At 54.0% G+C, this 18,554-nt stretch overlaps 5 protein-coding genes across 5 annotated transcripts; 3 read left to right on the top strand and 2 right to left on the bottom strand.

Annotated features, from left to right (window-relative positions):
- Positions 1–1,775: 1,775 nt before the first annotated feature.
- CPAR01_06618 (uncharacterized protein) lies at positions 1,776–2,333 on the top strand (the record flags this gene model as incomplete). Its single annotated transcript, XM_060490890.1, has 1 exon — positions 1,776–2,333. One exon carries the CDS (start codon positions 1,776–1,778, stop codon positions 2,331–2,333), a length of 558 nt encoding a protein of 185 aa, XP_060349764.1.
- Positions 2,334–4,171: 1,838 nt separating this feature from the next.
- On the bottom strand, positions 4,172–5,640 carry CPAR01_06617 (uncharacterized protein; the record flags this gene model as incomplete). The annotated part of the gene is made up of 4 exons (XM_060490889.1): positions 4,172–4,389; positions 4,454–5,227; positions 5,326–5,455; positions 5,620–5,640. The coding sequence occupies 4 exons, from the start codon at positions 5,638–5,640 to the stop codon at positions 4,172–4,174; spliced, it is 1,143 nt and encodes a 380-aa protein (XP_060349763.1).
- A 1,993-nt stretch (positions 5,641–7,633) lies between these two features.
- On the top strand, positions 7,634–10,997 carry CPAR01_06616 (nuclear pore complex subunit Nup85; the record flags this gene model as incomplete). Its single annotated transcript, XM_060490888.1, has 2 exons — positions 7,634–10,030; positions 10,083–10,997. The coding sequence occupies 2 exons, from the start codon at positions 7,634–7,636 to the stop codon at positions 10,995–10,997; spliced, it is 3,312 nt and encodes a 1,103-aa protein (XP_060349762.1).
- A 652-nt stretch (positions 10,998–11,649) lies between these two features.
- Positions 11,650–14,597, top strand: CPAR01_06615 (uncharacterized protein; the record flags this gene model as incomplete). Its single annotated transcript, XM_060490887.1, has 3 exons — positions 11,650–11,712; positions 11,789–14,163; positions 14,294–14,597. 3 exons carry the CDS (start codon positions 11,650–11,652, stop codon positions 14,595–14,597), a joined length of 2,742 nt encoding a protein of 913 aa, XP_060349761.1.
- An 853-nt stretch (positions 14,598–15,450) lies between these two features.
- Positions 15,451–18,066, bottom strand: CPAR01_06614 (oxidoreductase family protein; the record flags this gene model as incomplete). Its single annotated transcript, XM_060490886.1, has 3 exons — positions 15,451–16,687; positions 16,869–17,394; positions 17,469–18,066. The coding sequence occupies 3 exons, from the start codon at positions 18,064–18,066 to the stop codon at positions 15,451–15,453; spliced, it is 2,361 nt and encodes a 786-aa protein (XP_060349760.1).
- Between the last annotated feature and the right edge of the window lie 488 nt (positions 18,067–18,554).

The following is an 18,554-nucleotide window of genomic DNA, read 5'->3' as shown; positions in this document are numbered from 1 at the left end:
GTACAGCAGATGCTCCGAGCGAGTCAAGAAGGATGTTGCTCAACTGTCTTGCCTTCCACACTGCATTAGACAAATTACTTGTGGAAGATGAACGGTGAATTGCACCTGACGAATAAACAAGTCAACTGAGTAGGATCGTCGCAGGAAGAAAAGGAAGGAAGGAGCTGAGAAGTTTCCGAAGAACCAAAATAAAACTCCCATCCACGCAACTGCCGTCAAAATCACAAATGCCAAAGGTACCTACCTGCCTACTTTCCTCAGGTGCGTAGGTACCTGATCTTGCCCCGTCTCAATCATCAACTCCAGTTTCCTCTCCTCACTTCTAATGCCATATATCGTATGTACTTCAACCTCCAAGATACACTTCTCGCCGTTGCATCGGGGCCGGTCACCGACCTTCCATCTACCGATACATCGCCGACTTCACCCCTCCCGCCATTTCCTCGGGCTGTCCAAGGATTGCCGATGGACGGGTACCGAAGCTATGTGCCGCCAAACTCAGCAGCCTAATCCATCTTTCAACCTGTCCGAACCAAGCAGGCCAATCCTCCTCATCTCGAGCAATTGTCAATGGTAGACAAGCTCAGGTCGTTCGCTCTGCTTCTCGTGCAGTACATGGCATTGCATGTCACGGCATGGCAATAGTCGCTAGTGGCAGCATGGCCTCATGGATCATGGCTTGTGCTGGAGCCCGAGTTGCAGGAGGCATCCTAGTTCCCTCTGCACCAGTTCGTAACCAAGGACCGAGATGGCTGGTGAGAGATGGGAGGGCGACTGACTTGGTAGTGCCTTCCAATCGCATCGCAGTTGCCTGTCACAAGCCATCATTGTCGCTGGCCCTTGTTCGCTCTCGCCAACGGCATCCCCCGCATGAGGTACCGAATAACTGCCGCAACGTTCCGAAGCTAATAGATTGAAGCTAATAGATTAGCAGTAGACAGTTTCCTCGATGCTACTTCGATACTCCGTCAAGCCAGTGAAGCTCGCCTCGGCCGCTGGAAATTCGTTTGAACCTGCACCTCTAAGTCGTCCCATGCGCTCCAACACTGGTTCAACGTTGATGAAAGACGTGCGAACGAGGCGCTGGTAGATTCAAGATGAGCCATGTCAAAGTTATCTTAATCAAAGGACAAGCATCCTATCGTCCCTTACCGGCCCGAAGTCATTGCTCTGGATAGTTGCAAGGAGTAACCTCGTCTTTACTTTCTCCCAAGAGGACCGTCCCCAAGCGTCTCGGGGCTTCCGCACCGCACGCAATGACCTTCTGGGGGGCATTCTTCGGTTCCGAACCCAAAAGATGCCAGTGCTGTGACCTTAGCTTATCCCGCGACATCAACTTTCCGAGATCCCCGCGTGGACCTGCAACGGCCATCATCAGTTGAGAAATAGTGGAACAGCAAGTGAGAAGTCTACACGCTTAGGCCGAGCGGTGCGGCCAACTCAGACGGAGCAAAGACTTTGTCCTTTGTCGCCGTAACTCGGCTCCGGAGATGCTCGGCTGGCTGTCCATCAAGTCACAACAACATATCTCTGCATGGCGAACCGCACCTTGTCTTTGGCTGGCCTGATCTTCCACAGCCACAAGTTGAGTTCTGACAGGTGGAAGGGAAAGGTGTCCTGCAATAGCAGATGCGGCACCGAATGGTTAGCTACAGGTCACCCCAAGCAGTGCCGCCTAGCCTAGCGCCGTGCAACCCGACCTCCTCCCGTATTGGAGCTGGCTTCCTGCAGCCACTGCATCCAGGCGCTTGGGAGCGGCGCCATTGGCTTTTAGCATGTCCTCCAGGAGGACTATCTTCGATGCAGCGAGCTGGCCGAGATATCACGGGAAAGGTGTATATCTGGGACAAACTGCCTGCCCGTCGACAAACGCGGCTCAACGTTGTCCGTCCTCGTTCGTCGTACCCGCATACCGAACACGGGATATCCACGGTCATTATCTCGTGTCCGGTGTTGTTCTCGAAGAGGGGATGAATCAAATGATACGAATGCCCCGACAAGACGATCCTTGCGATCCGGTTGTTGACTTACCTACCCCATGTCTGGCTCGTCTTATCTTATCATCCCTGAGGGGGAATCGCATCCTGAGGTGGCCTCGCCTGTTCACGAGACCAGCCAACCTCGCATCATCGAGTAATAACCGCCTACTTCGCAGAGTTGTCGAGGGTCCGAGACCGCCTTGCATTTCGAGCCAGCAGGCCCGCACCCAACCATTTGAGGCCCGCCCGCTGATGGATCGCTGGAGCAATCGCTGGATCTTGAATCCTGCGGTTCGGATGGCAATGGAGAGCACATGTGCGTTGGCAAAAGTCAACTCAAAATCTCTGGCTTAACCGCCCTCGGTGTCATTTCTCGCATTCCGCAAAACCCTCAGAAGTGAAACGCCGGGTGCCTTTAGACATGTGTCAAAAATGTGAGTTACACAATCCTTTGCTCAACATCCGATTGAGGGAATCCTCATTTATGGAGCAGTCCTGTGTTTATTTACACCGCCTCCTAATACCTTCTACGGGGACATGCTTCCCTCTCTAACTTGCCTTCTGGGTTGTCCCCCAACAGTGTTAGTCGATGCTACGCCGGACGTCGAGATTGCTAGTCTAGCCTTGATTGCCCATCAAAATTAGCCATCAATGCACTCGGATCTTGATTTACAACGGGGGGGAACCCCTACTGTCCTCGGCCTCCCCCAGTCACGACTATTTCCTAAAATTACGAGCCAAACGGTGAACCGGACGGTTTTGATGTTGTTTCCCGTGCGATTCCCCACGGTTCATTCTATTTACCACCCCCGGCTCGCTCTGCCAAAAAATCGTCCGATTCCCCAGTCCCACTCCTCCTCAACCAATATAACTATTTGGGGTCTGTGGCTTGACATCCGTCTCATCCCCAAAGAAGCAGCCCGAGGAAGAAAACAGTAGACAGCAGGCATGCCACCGGTTGATGAGAAATGAGCAAGTGTATCGGCACCGCGGCTTTACAACAGTCTAGCTAGGCCTGCAGTCAAATTGCCAAATAGAAGCCTCAGCAGTGTCCGCACATCTCCGAGACATGTGGCGCGGACATCGGACAATCTCGCTCAAAGACGGCCGGGCAATGAATAATGCGGCCCTTTCAGATAAAGTGTAATTGATGGTTAAGATGTAGTACGACCGCAAGCTGGACGGTAGCAAGAGGCCTTATACTCATGATAGAGAACAGATGTCTCGGTCCGATCCGCGAGATAGTCATTGAGACAAAGACGTATTCGTACATGTATTGCGATTCAATGGTGTTAGACGGGTATACCGCACCCTATTCTCACAAACTTGTTGTTCAGCATTATTGGTCCACCACCCCATGGTAACAGGATGAAAGAGACGGGAGAAAGAGCTGCTGTACGGAGTAATTTGGCTTGAAACTGCTCCGAAGAAGCATCCAGGATACCTGAATCTTCTCTCAAAAGCGGCGAGATAAGCTTCCGTGGTGGACAGCGTGCATCTAGCATGCTCTCTCTTCGGTCTTTTGCTAACAGAACCTGCCAGATGATGAATCAACCCTGCTGGATCACTCGTCAATCAACCGGCCATCCTCCTCCTCATCCGATAATTACAGGAGTCCTACGATTTTGGTAGCTAGTGCTGATTCCACCTAGTATTTGAGGTAGACCCAGATCTATTCCGTACTAACACAGAGGTGGAAGGAATATGTGCCCGCCCCGGAACATGCAGGGTGAGTAGGGGGCGGCGGCACAGGCCCGGACTTTTGGGACTGTCTACTATGGGGGCCGCGCGCCGCCGGATGTCACCGCCGCGGGTCCCCGGAATTGTACAAGCGGATGGTCTAGAATCCCAATGGAAGACCACCTGAGGAAAACACACGAACTCAGGTCACAAAAGATCACTGGTGAATAAGGACATGGAATCTTGACGACATGGTGTGAGCATTTTGCTATCGACATATATCGCGACGTTGCGCGTACGGACAGGCTGAGCGGTTCCACCTCGTCACCGACGACCCAGGACCAAACCATCATCACAAGCCCGCCCACCTGGCTTCACAGTTTGGATTCGCGAGGCGGTACTGGGATATCGATTTCACTTTTTTTTGTATTAAACTATCAGTATTTTTTGTTTTTCAGAAGACGCACCGAGACGGTCGCGCAACCAGAAGCCCGTGGTATATTGTGTTAAGCTTACTTGCGCATGTCGACCACGGCTCTGATGCAGTCGCCTTGCTTCATGGTCTCAAAGGCGTTGTTCATCTCGCCCAGAGTCTTCCTGTGGGTGATGAACTCGTCCACCTTGAGGTCACCCTTGATGTAGTCCTGCACGAGACCGGGCAGCTGAGAGCGGCCCTTGACACCGCCGAACGCGCAACCCTTCCAGACACGCCCGGTGACGAGCTGGAACGCTGTTTGAGAAAGTGGTTAGTTTCTGATGCCGTACTACAACAAGGTTGTGCGAGGGGTACTTACGACGGGTGGCAATCTCCTGACCAGCAGCAGCGACACCGATGATGATGCTCTGTCCCCATCCCTTGTGGCAAGCCTCGAGAGCAGCACGCATGACGCTGACGTTACCAGTGCAGTCGAAGGTGAAGTCGCAGCCGCCGTCGGTAAGCTCAATGAGCTTGTCGACCACAGACTGGTCTCCGAGCTTGGTGGGGTTGACGAAATCAGTCGCGCCGAACTTTCTCGACCACTCCTCCTTGTTGGGGTTAACGTCGACGACGATAATCTTTCCAGCCTTGTTCACGACGGCACCTTGAACGACGGAGAGACCGACGCAGCCGGCACCGAAGACGGCAACGTTGTCGCCCTCCTGGACGTTGGCGGTAATTCTGGCAGCACCGTATCCGGTGGTGATACCGCAGCCCAACAAGCAAGTGCGGTCCATGGGAGCATCCTGCTGGACGGCAACGACTGAGATGTCGGCAACGACGGTGAACTGAGAGAAGGTGGAGGTGCCCATGAAGTGAAGCAGGTCCTTGCCCTTGCACTTGAAGCGCGAGGTGCCGTCGGGCATGACACCCTTGCCCTGGGTGGCGCGGATCTTGCCGCACAGATTGGTCTTGCCTGACTTGCAGAACTTGCACTCCTGGCACTCTGGTGTGTAGAGGGCGACGACGTGGTCGCCGACCTTCACGTTTGTGACGCCCTCGCCTACGGACTCGACGATACCGGCGCCCTCATGACCGAGGACGATGGGGAAGGCTCCCTCGGGGTCCTTGCCGGAGAGAGTGTAGGCATCTGTCCCGAGGAAAGTGTGTCAGTCCTCAAGTTTCTGGTGTTGTAGTAAACAGCCTTCGGGTCTTCATCCGAGACCTCAGGCGGGGGTCGTAATATACCTGTGTGGCAGACACCGGTGTGGTAGATCTCGATACGGACCTCGTGGGCCTTGGGCGGGGCAACTTCGATATCCTCAATGCTCAAGGGCTGGCCGGCCTCCCAGGCGACGGCGGCCTTGCAAGTAATGGTCTGTAGATGATCAATTGGGTCAGCGGATGGGTTCGGGTTGTCAAGATGGCTCGCGTCTCAGTCGTCTCCGTGGTCGTCGAGCTACCCCGCAATGGATGGGAGAAAATCGCAGAGCAGGGAATACAGATGTAATGTAAAGTGCTTGGAGTGGGAACCGAGCATACCTTTCCTGCAGTGGCAGACATGTTGTGTGATGATGGTCGATGAGAACCTTGATGGAAGGAGGAAATCGGCACACTAAGCTTAGCTTATAACCGGGCAGGGTACGAGTATTTATTCCAACGAGGTCGGAAGGAGGAGCTGGCAGCTGGAAGTCCAAGATGCAGGTTGGGCACTGGCAGAGGGGGAGAGAACTGCCGCCGGGTGTCTTTTGGCACCATCTCCAAACCCCACCTTCCCCTCGGGAGGGGAAAGTATCCGTGAGTCTCGGGGGTTCGGGGACTGAGACTTGAGTTAGGTACCTCTCTTCCTCTGTGTGCGTATCTCTATCTGGAGACTGGAGTGCACTTCTTCCTTTACTCGTCCGCGAATTGGAAAAAGCGGAGACGTTCAGCTTGTCATTGACTAGGTACTCAGGTAAGTAGAGGATAAAACACTACTGACGCCAGCCGTGACTTGTACGAGTCTTGGGTGAGGCGGATGGAAGGGCATTCCCAAGCAGCAACACACGAGTACGTCATTGGATCGATTGAGGTTCTGGGGATGAATTCTGTTATTTGGTTGGCTGGAACTCTACTGGCAAGTCCTTCTCCTATTGTCCCAATTGGCTGCCTGTGATTAGGTAGGTGCACGGTACGGTGACAGTCAGATAAAAGAAGTCGAGACCAACGGATGCCTTTCCGACGGACACCAAGATCCAGAAATCGCAGTAACTGGTTCCCTTCCCGAGAATGAAGGCCGAATCACGGCTTGTACGGGCACCTAGCCGGGGGTGGCGGGGGCTGGCTGCGTATCTGGGTCTTCCAAGCGCTTCCACCTCACCAAAGAAAAAGACCGCCTTTTTTGAGACGTTTCCCCCTCCTCCTCTCTTCCGGTGCGCTTTCGGGCTTGCAGCCTATCGTTGTTTGAAGACGCAATACACCAAAACTTTAAGCCGTCGGGGTTAGGCTTTTGAGATGCTATTAATGCACCCTTTTGCAGGCATAGTCCATCGGCGATTGAATCTGGCCAAGCCTGCCCGCCCGCCTTCTGAGGGATGACTTTCCGTGGTTGCCAAGATGGCCTTGAGGAGTACAGCACTTTTCTTAGGGCCCGCACGTCCAGAGCCCGATTTATGTCCGGGCCCGGAGGTTTCAAGCAGTTTCTTTACTGCCTTTGGCAGCTCTACCCTATCTAATCGGCATGCCGGGCGAGAACGCCGTAACACGGAGGAAGACGAGGGGAGCTCCGGGACGGCTTTGATAAGGTAAAAAGAACACTTCCTAGTTGCCCGCGGACAGGGACTCGACGAAGAGAGATACAAGTCAAAAAGAATGGATGAACAATCCTCTCAGGCAAAAGATAATCAAAGGATCCATTGGAAAAGAAAGTATGGGAAGATATGGAAGACCAGGTTGACAGCCAAAAGAGGGGAAACAACTTGGCTTCAATGGTTTGTGTTTACCCCGGAAAAAGAGACATCACAATGGCATCACGGTCGCATGGCTGTGGAGGAGACGTCTGAACCTTAAAGAATTATTCTCCAACAAGGTGACAAAGGAATCGTGTTTGGTTGCTGCTTCAGAAGTTTGAACGCCGGGAAGCTTTATCAGGATCTTGGTTCTTTTCAAAGGTACAAAGTACATACTACGTACATACATCTCGAAGCCCCGTTAGGTGGTGTGTCAGCGGCACTAGGCCAGGGAGCTCGGGCCACTCCTAAAAACACAGAGCGACTGGGTGGTGGGGCCAAGACGTCGGCTTCTTCCGCGTTGACTGGCCAAGCATCGCGAACCTCCAAAAATTATCGAGCAAAAGCGCGTCCTGCCAAACACCACAACTCAGCTCTTCAGCCTTGTCGCCTGCGACCTGCCAGTCAGCCCAATTAGCCTCGACGACTTTCGCACATCAAACGACAGCGACGCATCAAATTTCTGCAGTACCGAATACCTAGAAATTTCGCTCCCGCCGGTCAACACAACTTTGCGACGACTAGCCTCATCCGGGTGACCTGAGGTCGCCCACTCCATCACCGACATCATGCCTAACAAATTCTCCTTCGACGACTCAACCTTCGATAGCTCACCGCCGTCGACGCCCGGTCAGACTCCACAGAAGAAGTCATACTATCCCTTCGGCGAAAACCCGTCAACCACGCCAGCCGGTCCTCCACCCTCGTCCGCTGCTTCCTTCACACCCCAAGGTGCTCCCTCCGAGTCCTACCTCGGAAGCTCCTTGTTGCAAGGCGTCACTGCGCAGAAGCCCTTTGGCTTCGGCGGTGGAAGTTCAAATGGGCCCAGCAAGAACCTCTTTGGCAGAAGCGACTCTGCTTCAGCGCAACCACTTGGCCGGTCGATTCTGCAGAGCGCCAAACCTACAACGAGACAGCCGTCGGCACTAAGCCGGGAACTTGGCGCGGGAAAGAGCGAGGTCACCTACGATAACCGGACTGGCAGGTATATGATACCCGACAGCTCGGAGGAAGAGGAAGAAGACGAGGACGATGAGGAGTACGACGAACGCGATGCCGCCGACGCGGAGATGGAGCGATACCTCGAAGCCGATATTGGAGAGGAAGACGGAGACGCTGAGGCCGACGACGAAGAGGTCCAGGATGACGACGACATATTTTTGAACTTGCGGCACAGCACTCGTAACGACGATGAACTGGCCTACTCAGACGAGGGTGAAGGCGGCATAGGCGGCGAGGAGTCGGATCTTTTACTGCTCAATACGCCAGCGGCAACGGAGCGAATGCGCAGGGAGGCCCAGGATATTTTCCGTGCGTCGTCCATGCGTCGCTCGTCGGGCAACAGACGGACAGAATTCAAGTTCTCCGCAATCGCAAAGGATCTATACAAGGAACTGGGCATGGCTCAGATCAACGAGTCGTCAGGCGTTGTCTTGAAGACGGAAGACTTGATCAACCAGCTTTACAACGAAGGAATTGGTGCGCAGGAGGACCCCGATCAGCTAGACGTCTCGCTCGCCAATATTGTTTACCCTCTGGTGGACCTCTGGAATGACTTTGCCGACAGTTTACCTATGCCAGAGGGAGAGCACATTGCCGAGATTGGTCCCGGTCCCGAAAGTGAGCCGTTCACGAAGGCTGCCTACGTTGCCCAGTTGGTGCTTCAGATGCACCACACTCGTTTCGCTAACCAAGGCACTGTCGATACCGAAGCGCCGCCACTGCCTTACGTTCTGTTCCGATGGATCGAGGAAAACCACAACATCTACCCCGAGCAGTTCGAGATTGTCATGAATCACAGGCCGAGTCCAGCTTGCCATAGTCTCTTCTGGCCGACACTTCGCAGCGCTCTCATCCGTGGCAATGTCGATCTTGCATCAAAGCTATTGAGGAATGCTGGGTGGGAGTCCGTCAAGAAGGGACCCAGGGCCGATTTCGCTTACTCCGGCAAAGCTCTCGATAACCTACAACGTGCTGTCGGCATTGCGTGCGAGGCACTCGACATGTGCCCAATCACCAAGGGCAACTGGGATATCTTCAGCAGCGATTGGACGCTGTACCGCATCCAGACGAAGGGCTCCTTGGACAAGCTTCAGCGATTTGCGGAGGGCAAGGACAAGAACCTCTTCGCTGGCGATAGTGACGATAGCTCGTACGGAAGAGGCTCCTTGGCCGGTCTTGTGCGGAAAGCGGAAGGCCAGGTTCCATGGGACATCTACGAACATCTCCAGACCATTTACCAGATTATCATGGGAACACCAGAGGCTATCCTGGATACAGCGCAGGACTGGTGTGAAGCCACGATTGGTCTCTTTGGATGGTGGGAGGAAGGCAGAGGACAGCAGAAGAGCCTGCGCATGTCTCGCTCTCACGGCCTCCGCATGACAGCTACGCCTTCTACCCCGGAGACCTATTTTGAACGCCTGTCGCTGGCTTTCCACACGACGGTTGAGTCGGACTTCCACTTCAACTCCATGAACCCTGTTGAAGTTGCCATTGCTTCGGCTTTCGAGTCAAACTTCGCGGCTGTCATCGGAATCCTTCGAGCATGGTCGCTTCCCATTGCTTCTTCAGTGGCAGAACTTGCCTCGCTTGGTCAGTGGCTACCTAAGCCCGAGCAGCCTAACTTGATCACGATGGAGAGTCTGGACATGGAGGATCTGGAGATGTTGGGAGTGGCTCCTCAGACCGCCGATGATGTGGAGGGCATCAAAGACACTACGCTTACACATTACGCGCGCGAACTTGCTGGAATCGAGAGTCTTTCGGGAGATCGCAGCGGTTGGGAGATGGCGATACAGGTCCTTGGTCGCATGGATTCGGCTGCGAAGTCAGAGGATATGGTGGGAGAATTGCTTCGGGATATCCTAGACCAGCTTGATTCTGAACAAGGAGCCACTGTGGATAAGGTCTGGAGAATTCTGAACGATCTCGGCATGATTTCCTATGCCGAAGAGACCGCAGAGGTACGTGCAGATCGCATCGAACTGTGCATATCACCAAGCTAACCGTTTCCAGACCTACGCAGATATTCTCGGCAAAGACTCCCACAGATACGGAGAGGCTCTTTGGTACTACGCTCTGGCTCATAGACCCGGAAAGGTCCGTGAGGTGCTCAACCTCCTTATGTCGTACTCTTTGCTCCACTCCACGGTCTACCCCCCAGCCAACGATCTGGACGACCACCTCTACCGACTTCTGAACGAGCGCAGTCAAACGCTCGAAAAGTATGCCAAACAAGATCTCGAGGCAGCGAATCTCCTCGGGCGGATGCTGAGTGGTTACGCCACGCTCCGGAAATTCTACGAGCTTCGTGACACTGATGGGCTTGCTGATATGTCACCTTACAAGTCTGCCACTCTCCGGAAGCAAGCCGCCTCTGCCCTTGTTGCAGTCATCGCTAGCTCAGATGACAACATTCGGGGAGGCCTTTACGACGAAACCCGCGACGCAGTTGTCAGTGAGGACTTCATTCTCGCTCTGTTGGGCGAGGCTTTGCCCTTTGTCAACCAAAACCCTTCGGTCATCACGCTCGACCAGATGGACACGCTCCTCAAGGCCGTTGAGGATATCCAGACAGTCAACTCCACTATCTTCAATGCAGCAGACGAGTTCTTCAAGCTTGTTCTGGCCTCGACGCCGGGCATGAAGGGCTCAACGCCTGCAGACTTGATGCGCAAGAGCACCAGCTCGCTTAGCGGAAGCTACATGCTCAGCGGAAGCTCCATGTTAGCCAGCCAGCTTCACCGGTCCATCAGCGGTGGCAGCGGCAGTGGTTCTACTCTCGCCAAAACGAAGCGCGGCTGGGATTGGAGATCGGGACTCACGGCTGGTGCGTCGGCCGACGACGTGCTTCGTATACTTCGCTTGGGCCTGTCAAGAGACTTGGCAACCTTGTGGCTGGCCGACGCGGACAATACGCCCGTGTACTAGGATCGCATTGGACGTGTTGCGGGTGTCAAGCGCAAGCGCGAGTGGACTTTGCCTCACCGGTAGTAGTTGTCCTCAGTTAGGCAAGGGATGGCATTTGGGAATGGGATCAGGATGGAGTTTGATGATGACGTTGTAAATGGAAAGGCACCCAAGAAAGTTTCAGATGTATAATACCATTGGTTCACCTGAGAAGTTGCCGACTTCTCTTTGATGACGGGGTGTCCCGCGTTGTTGGATTGTTTAATTCAAGATTACACTTTGTACAGCGGCTAGCGGGTGACAAGTAAAGCCGTGAGAACCATGCTGTAGGATGAGCCTTGTCGAACTGACTGGAGCCAAATCGTAGTCGATGATCTTGCCAACTTCATAGAGGCCATACAGTCATTCGAAGTTGTCGAGGCTAGGGGCAAAACTTCATGCCTGAGGGCAAACACAGTACAACACCGTGCGCAAATACGACCACTGACTGTAACAGCGATTTACCGACGACATGCGAATAAGGAAATACCAATTGAACACTGTTCAGCAAGCCAAATCCTTGTACACCTCACGTGGCGGCCATGATACTTCGCCGAGACTCATTCAATTTCTCTGTCTCTCAATGCATGCAGCCGGCCATTTCCCATTGTGAAACGCTGCCAATCCGGTAAAGATGCACATCTTGTCAACGGTGGCCCGATCCATCACGTCACGAAGCCTAGCACGCGTAGAACAGGTATGCTGGTTTGATATTGAGCCATTGAGGAACTTCAAGCACGTAAAAGCGGAATAGTTACTGACATTTTCACCAGATTCAATCAAATCATGGCACGTATGCCCGGTTCTTCACGTGCTCCTGCTCCCTGTGTGGTGCAGAGGCGCCTCGTCCATCAGAAGACGGCATGCACCACTCCCGCTTGACGCTGCCTGGCAGTGGCCCCGTCATTGTCGAGCACAGCAAGGGAGGAGTCAACCAAGCTGGAGCTTCTGAGTCTCAAGCGGTATCTCTTCAACCACCGGAAAGGCCAAAGGCTCCGTCAACCTGGGGCTCCTTTGGTAGCAAGATCGCCAAAGCCCGGCCAATCCCAAAGGTCGTCAAGAAGGGCCCCGCGCCAACAGGAGTGAAAGGGCACGCTTCTGGCTCGACATCATCATCATCATCATCAAAAGCGACAACAGCGCCATCGTCAAAGGGAAAAGCCAAGAGCGCGAAACGGAACCCCTCACCACCGGCGTCGGCGCAATGGGGCGCCTTTCACGCGTTACAGGTTCAAGGCCCCGCACCGAACCCGAACCCGCCACCCAAGCCGAAGTTGCTGTCGAGACCGAGGGCTGGCGCACCGGCGCCGCGGTGGAAGCGCAACTCGCTTACTGCGCAGGCGAGGGCTGGGAAATGGGGCGGGTTTCATCAGGAGCAGGGTGCGCCAGCTTCTGGGCACGTTGTCGACGGGGGGCTGGTCGTGCACGATGGACATCGGTCGAGCGTCGATCCTGTCGTTGAGGGAAATCTGGAGCTGAGTCTGGAGACTTCTCTGTCAAAGGATGTTGGCGACAATTCAGAAGAGGTGGGGGCAAAAGAGGTGCCACCCGAGGTTTTGATAGAACAACCTGTCTTGTCAAATCCACAACATCGACAGAACGCGGCGTCTGTACCAACCAGCAAACGGGGGAAAGAAAGGGCAAGAGCGGTTCCTAGAACCAGATCTCGGAGAAGCGGCCCCAAGAGCGCTGCAGGATCGGGAACTGGGAGCTGGGGAAACTTTTTCGAAGATATCGAGAGGAGCGATCCTGAAATCGCCAGGATGACAGGCAGCGAAGAGGAAGCAGATGCTCCGGCGCCATCCCGTAGCACCGCTGACGATACCGCTCCATCGTCCGCTTACGTTTCTTCTGAGTGGGACGCTACATACGGTACTAATGTATACCCCGAACCAACACCAGACTTTTATGAGGATATTCTATCTCTGTCTTCGAGGCCCCACGAACCCAATGCCTCAAAAGCTGAAGATATCCCAGCTCTCCCCCGCCTTGCAGGACCCGGATTTATCACCCAGGCAGAGGCCGCCGCCCTCATCGATAGACTCTCGCACCAGAGGCGCAAGAGGAGGGTCCCGACTAGGAATGCACTCGGGCTCAGCCCCGGGGAAGCAGAGTCCAGAGACTCATCAACGCAACGACATCCAGACCAACACCAGCCAGCAGTTCAAGAGGATATGACGATAATGTCCAGACAGCAAGCGCTATACGTCCTGCTCCAGGAGCCTGTGGAACCGGTGCCTCGGGACATCAATGAGCAAGAGCATGCTACCATCAAGGAAGGGCGAAGATGTCATTCAGACATCGTTTCCGCAGACCAACGTCTCACAGAACAACATCACATAAAAGAGTATATGAGAGAGCGTAGCGCAATAGACCGGTATCCAGAAGAACGCCGCGGAAGAAAACGTCACGCAGAGGAACGCCGCAAAAAAGAGCAAGAATTACGCACAGAGGAGCGTCGCATCAAAAAACTTCGCAGTGCAGAAAGGCGTGTGGAAGTACTCCGCGAAGAAGAACGTCGCGCTCACGAAAAAGCACGTCAGGCAGATGAACGTCGCGCTGCAGAGTTTCGCACGCTAGAACGCCGTATAAAAGAACTAATTTGCGAAGGAGGACCTAGCCCCAAAGAACGTCTCAGGGAAAAATATGCTAATTTCCTGGCAATGAAACAAAGTCGCCCTACTAATCTAGCCAAGGAAGCCTTGCGGGATTTTGATGATATCCTGAAAGAACTGTCTACGGAGACAGTTGAACACCGTCATGAAGTGAACTATATCCGGGATTGGCTCTACTGGCTGAGAGGACTGGTTTCACATCCGGATGAAGGCCATAATGTACAAGGGTTTTGTGACCTCTGTGAGCGGGAGTCACATAAAGTCCAAAGACACCATGTCATTCCGAGAAGTCAACGTGATCGCGACCGATTCACTATTGAAGAGATGAACGAGTTGCTGGAACTTTGCCTTCCCTGCCACATAAATTTACACAGAGCCATTCCAAACGAAGAACTTGCTGACGAGTTCAACTCTGTGGCGCGGATTATGACACATCCTCGAATTCAATCCTGGTTGGTGTTTGCGAAAGCGCATTCTATCCGGGACCTCCACGGTCTGATGAGACTACCAGATGCAGATGGCACACTTGAGCTGTAAGTGCTTGGGACACTGGGTGTTGTATCCATGAGGGGGTGCAATATATTAGAGGTGTCCTCCCCATGGATACAACACGCACCCCATTACGGAATTTGAGAAGGATAGCTGATTAACTCCGACCTCTAGGGAAGAGGATGAGCGCCGACTCCATTTGCTCCGTCTTGAGAAACACATGGCCAAGTTCGCAAGCCGGAGGCGCCAGGACTATCTTGCTCTGCGCGACTTCCTGAAGATTCGTATTCCCTGGCCCGTTAGAAAAAGCGAACTCAGACATGTGCTCATGGATCAAAAAGAGGGGCAAAGTTGGAAAGGTCCTTTGCTCGAAAGGCTTCGCAACGAGGGCGACAATCGCGGTGATATAGTTACTGAGAAAGGCTCTAAACGACTCGGGAGACGACACAGGCGATTCGGCTCATCAAGTAAAGTCTGATCAGCAATTAAAGCTCTATTCAATCTCGCTGGTATCCTCTTGGCTGAGCTTAGGTACACGATCCCTGGACTCCTACTTACTTGCTCACACACTCCCGTTGCCCAGTATCAAGGGCGGCCTAATACTTACAGCCAATCGACCTTAAATTGTCCATGCTATTTGAGTCTGGAGCTTCACATTGCTTTTGGTGCCCGTAGTTCTTCTGAGACTTGGAATCCGTTCCCGTCTCTAGTGTTGTGTTTCTGAATGTGCTTCCAGTGAAGAAGGGATCTGGAAGAGCAAAAAGCGGTGTCCCACCAGGCTATTGACACCGACCTGCTTCAGCAAAAGAAGCAAAAGTAAAGAAGACATACAACACCAGGTATTCGCTGGTCGTCACCGACCCAACTACTAATCCGGCCCTCATTAGCTTGTCTATGGGAGAGCGGACGGGATCCCGAATTTTCCAATGGGTATGGTCGTATGTGGTTGAAGCTATTCGGAAAGGGGTCTAGGAAGACTGAGAAGTTGAGTGCCAGCTGACTGTTTGCTTCACTTCAAGAACGAGATTCTTTCACAGGCACCAAGTCCTACTGAAAAGAATGGAGCCTTTAGAAGACTACTGGAGTATTCTGTGATCCTGGTGTCTATGTTGGTGTGGGTACAGTCATACGGTCCATACAAGGCAACTGAGGCCGCGCATATGACAGAGCTCTATCAAAACCCCCTGAACCGCAACCTTGCCATCCGCCACTGCCCACCGCTTTCGAGAAGCAATCATACCAGAATCACTCGTGATAGAATGAGTTTTTTTTTCTCCTTTAAAGTCAAGAAGTCCCCCTTTAGAAAGAAAAAAACGCCCACCCCCGGGGCATCAGATACCAACCAAGAATCGAAACACCCACTCCGCAGCAACACCCGCGTCGTTCTCCCTCCTCGTCGCGTCAAACGCCCGCTGCAGAAACTCTGGCGAGAACCCCTTGGCGGGCGTGTAAAAGTGCTTAATGGTCTCTTCCATGATGACCTGGTCGCACTCGAAATGGGGCTGGATCGTGAGGACGCGAGAGGGCTCGTACAGGCCCTGAACCCTGCAGTGCGCGCTGCCGCCGATGTTTTGCCAGGTTCCTGGAAGAGGTGGGTTAGGTGGCGGGGCGAGGGCTACGTGGTCGCCGTGGCACATTTGTAGCCGGAGACCGTGAGGGGGTGGTGATGATGAAGAGCCAGCGTCCTGTTCTGACTCTGTCGTTCTTGTCGTGGGCGCAAGAGCGGCCAGGCAGGGAAAGTCCTCTACGAGTTTCGGGTTCAACGAGATGGTCTGGACGCCAAACTCATAGCCGTTGGGGTCCTTTTCCACAACGGCGCCGTGGGGCTCGAGGAGGACTTTGCCGATGAGCTGGTGGCCGAAGCAGGTGCCAAAGATGCGGACGTTGGGGTGGTGCTCGTAGACGCGCCGGATGAAGTCGCCGAGGCGGAGGACCCAGGGGTCCGTGTCGTAGGCGGCGGCGATGGAGCCCGTGATGAGGATAGCGTCGACGTCGGCTGGGTTCGGGTAGTGGCCTGCGACGACGTCCCAGGTCGTGAAGGTGACGAGGTGGGAGGCTCCGATGCGGGTTGCGGCGGCGGTGAGGCGTTTGATGTATTGGGCGCTGTAGTATTGTCCGTAGAGGGTTTGGACGGCTGTGACCATTACGTCGGTGTCTAGGATGGCGATGTGTTTGGGTTTGTCTGCCTTTGGAGGTGTTGCTCCTCCTGGCGCACTGGCGATCGCGCCCCCGGATCCTGTTTCGGGTGTAAGTCTATGAACCACGTGTTGTTGGGGATGTTGGGCTGACCTTGCAAGTCTTCTTCTCTCATTTCGGGTGATAGACGTCTGTCTTACTTTGATTTGGTATCCTACGGGACGAGCAAACACAATTACCTTCAATCGGAATCTCAAGTATGAAAAAACGCCAACTGTGATTTGTTGGGCGCTGTGAGTGAAGTCGTGAAGTCTCGGCAGCTGCGCCGAGTCAGATCTTCGGAGGAGATTTGTCACGGGATCCACGTTTCGGGCGTCAACGCCGGCGTCGGCGTCGGTGCCGAACTTTGGCTGCGATCCACCGGCGGCTGGTCTAGAAGTCACTTGCGACGCACGACATCGACCATGAAAGGTAGCAACTCAAAACTGAAATGTATATCTGAGAAGAGAATTATGTGAGACTACCGCGTAGATGTTTAGGTGTCTATCAACTACATACTATCGTGCCCACATGCTGGATTGAACATGAGCAGCTCACTTCTCAATACTTGTACCCCGACTTCTTCAAAATCGTCTCCAAAAGCACATGGTTCTTCAGAGCTGTCTCAAAGTCCGCATACCGTGAAGTATCGCCTTTGGCGTAGGCGTCAAAAATGAGGAGCGTGTTCAGTCCCGCGGCCGAAACCTCGACTCCGTCAGGGAGCTTGCCGGTCTCGAGAATGACCTTTTGCTCTTCTCCTCCGACTAACTTGTACTTGAGTTGCTTGCTGGGGCTGTGGATCTGCCACTGGCCTCCGTCCCAGACGGCCTCGATTTCCCCCTTGGTGCCGCTGATGATCCAGCGAGCACCGACCTCACCGACCGTGACCGGGGTGGTTCGGCAGGCAATCGAGGCCACTGCCCCGTTTTGCAGCACGCCTTGGATCAAGATGTGATCGGGAGAGGACTTTGGGTACGCTGGGTCGATCACGCTGCTTCTGTCGGCTTTGTATAGGGGGACGGAGTCGACGTCGCTCTTTAGAACTGACGACAGGCTGCTGAGATCGAAGTCGCCAACAACGTTTGTGAACGAGTCCAAGACTGTGTTCCAAGAATATCAGCCTTCGATATTACCAACTTCGTCAGAATCTCTCAACAGAGATGGAGTAACTTACAATGCCCAAAGCCGATGTGGAATGCGTTACCTCCGGTTTTGATATCGAGATAGTACTCCGCACCCTCCACCCAGAAGTTGGGAGGAAAGTATGGGAGAGTGCCGGCGACAGAAGTGTGCTTGATCTCACCAATCTCCCCACTCTGAATGATCTCCCTCAGCTTGAGAGTGAGAGCGTCAGAGCGACCCTGGAGACCAACAATGGTCTTGAGTCCGCCTGACTTGGCCAGCTGCGTGAGCTGTTCCGCCTCCTGCGCCGAGGCGCCAAGGGGCCACTCGACAAAGACTTGCTTCCTGTTGGCGAGCGCGGGGAGAGTGACGGCGAGGTGCTTGGTCACGACGACGCTTACGACGACGAGATCCACATCCGGGTCGCTGGCCAGCTGCTCGACGTCGCCGTATGCTTTGGTCGTGCTCGGAAGCTTATGCATCTCGATGGAGCGGCGGGCTGCTTCCGCGGACGAGTTGCAGAGGGCAACAATCTCGTAGTGTAGCGAGTTCTTGAAGGAGGGGAGGATGGCGATGGAGGCCCAGGCGCCTGGGCCAGTGACTGCCTCCTTTGCGGAGAGTCCGATAATGCCTACTCTGATGGGGGCCATGATCACTGGTTGGGAGTTTAGGTGGAATGGAAGATGAGTTTGGTGTAAGTCCTCTGTTCAGTGAATGAGATTGCAATGCTGAATATTCAGGGCCTTGATTATCACGGCATCGTTCTTTATATCTACCAAGAACTTATCCATCTCTGTCCAGACAATCTACCAATAACAACTGGCGGCTCATGTAAGCGGTCGCCGGTGGGCCTGATGCAATTGATTCAGCGCCTTCTCGCCTGGATGCCCGATTCGTCGGATTTCCGAAAATGAATCTGCGTGGCTTCACACCGCGACATGGCGGAGATGTCGCTTCGTCCCGAAGTCTATCATCCAAACGTACGATTGTGCCCGGGGTATCATTGTCATTCCCGCGGAGCGGAGTAGTGGGGTGGCTTCCGGACACGGCGAGCCGGTCAGCAGTGATTGGCTGGAACTCCGCGGAGTGATGACAAACCCCGAGATTGAACCAGGTCCAGCTGAACCTAGATTCTACG

This window comes from Colletotrichum paranaense (genome assembly GCF_030867605.1).
Source record: "Colletotrichum paranaense strain IMI 384185 chromosome Unknown Scaffold_5.1, whole genome shotgun sequence".
Classification (NCBI taxonomy): Eukaryota; Fungi; Ascomycota; class Sordariomycetes; order Glomerellales; family Glomerellaceae; genus Colletotrichum; species Colletotrichum paranaense.
Note: the sequence above shows the minus strand (reverse complement) of the source record. Positions and strands in the feature narration are given on the sequence as shown.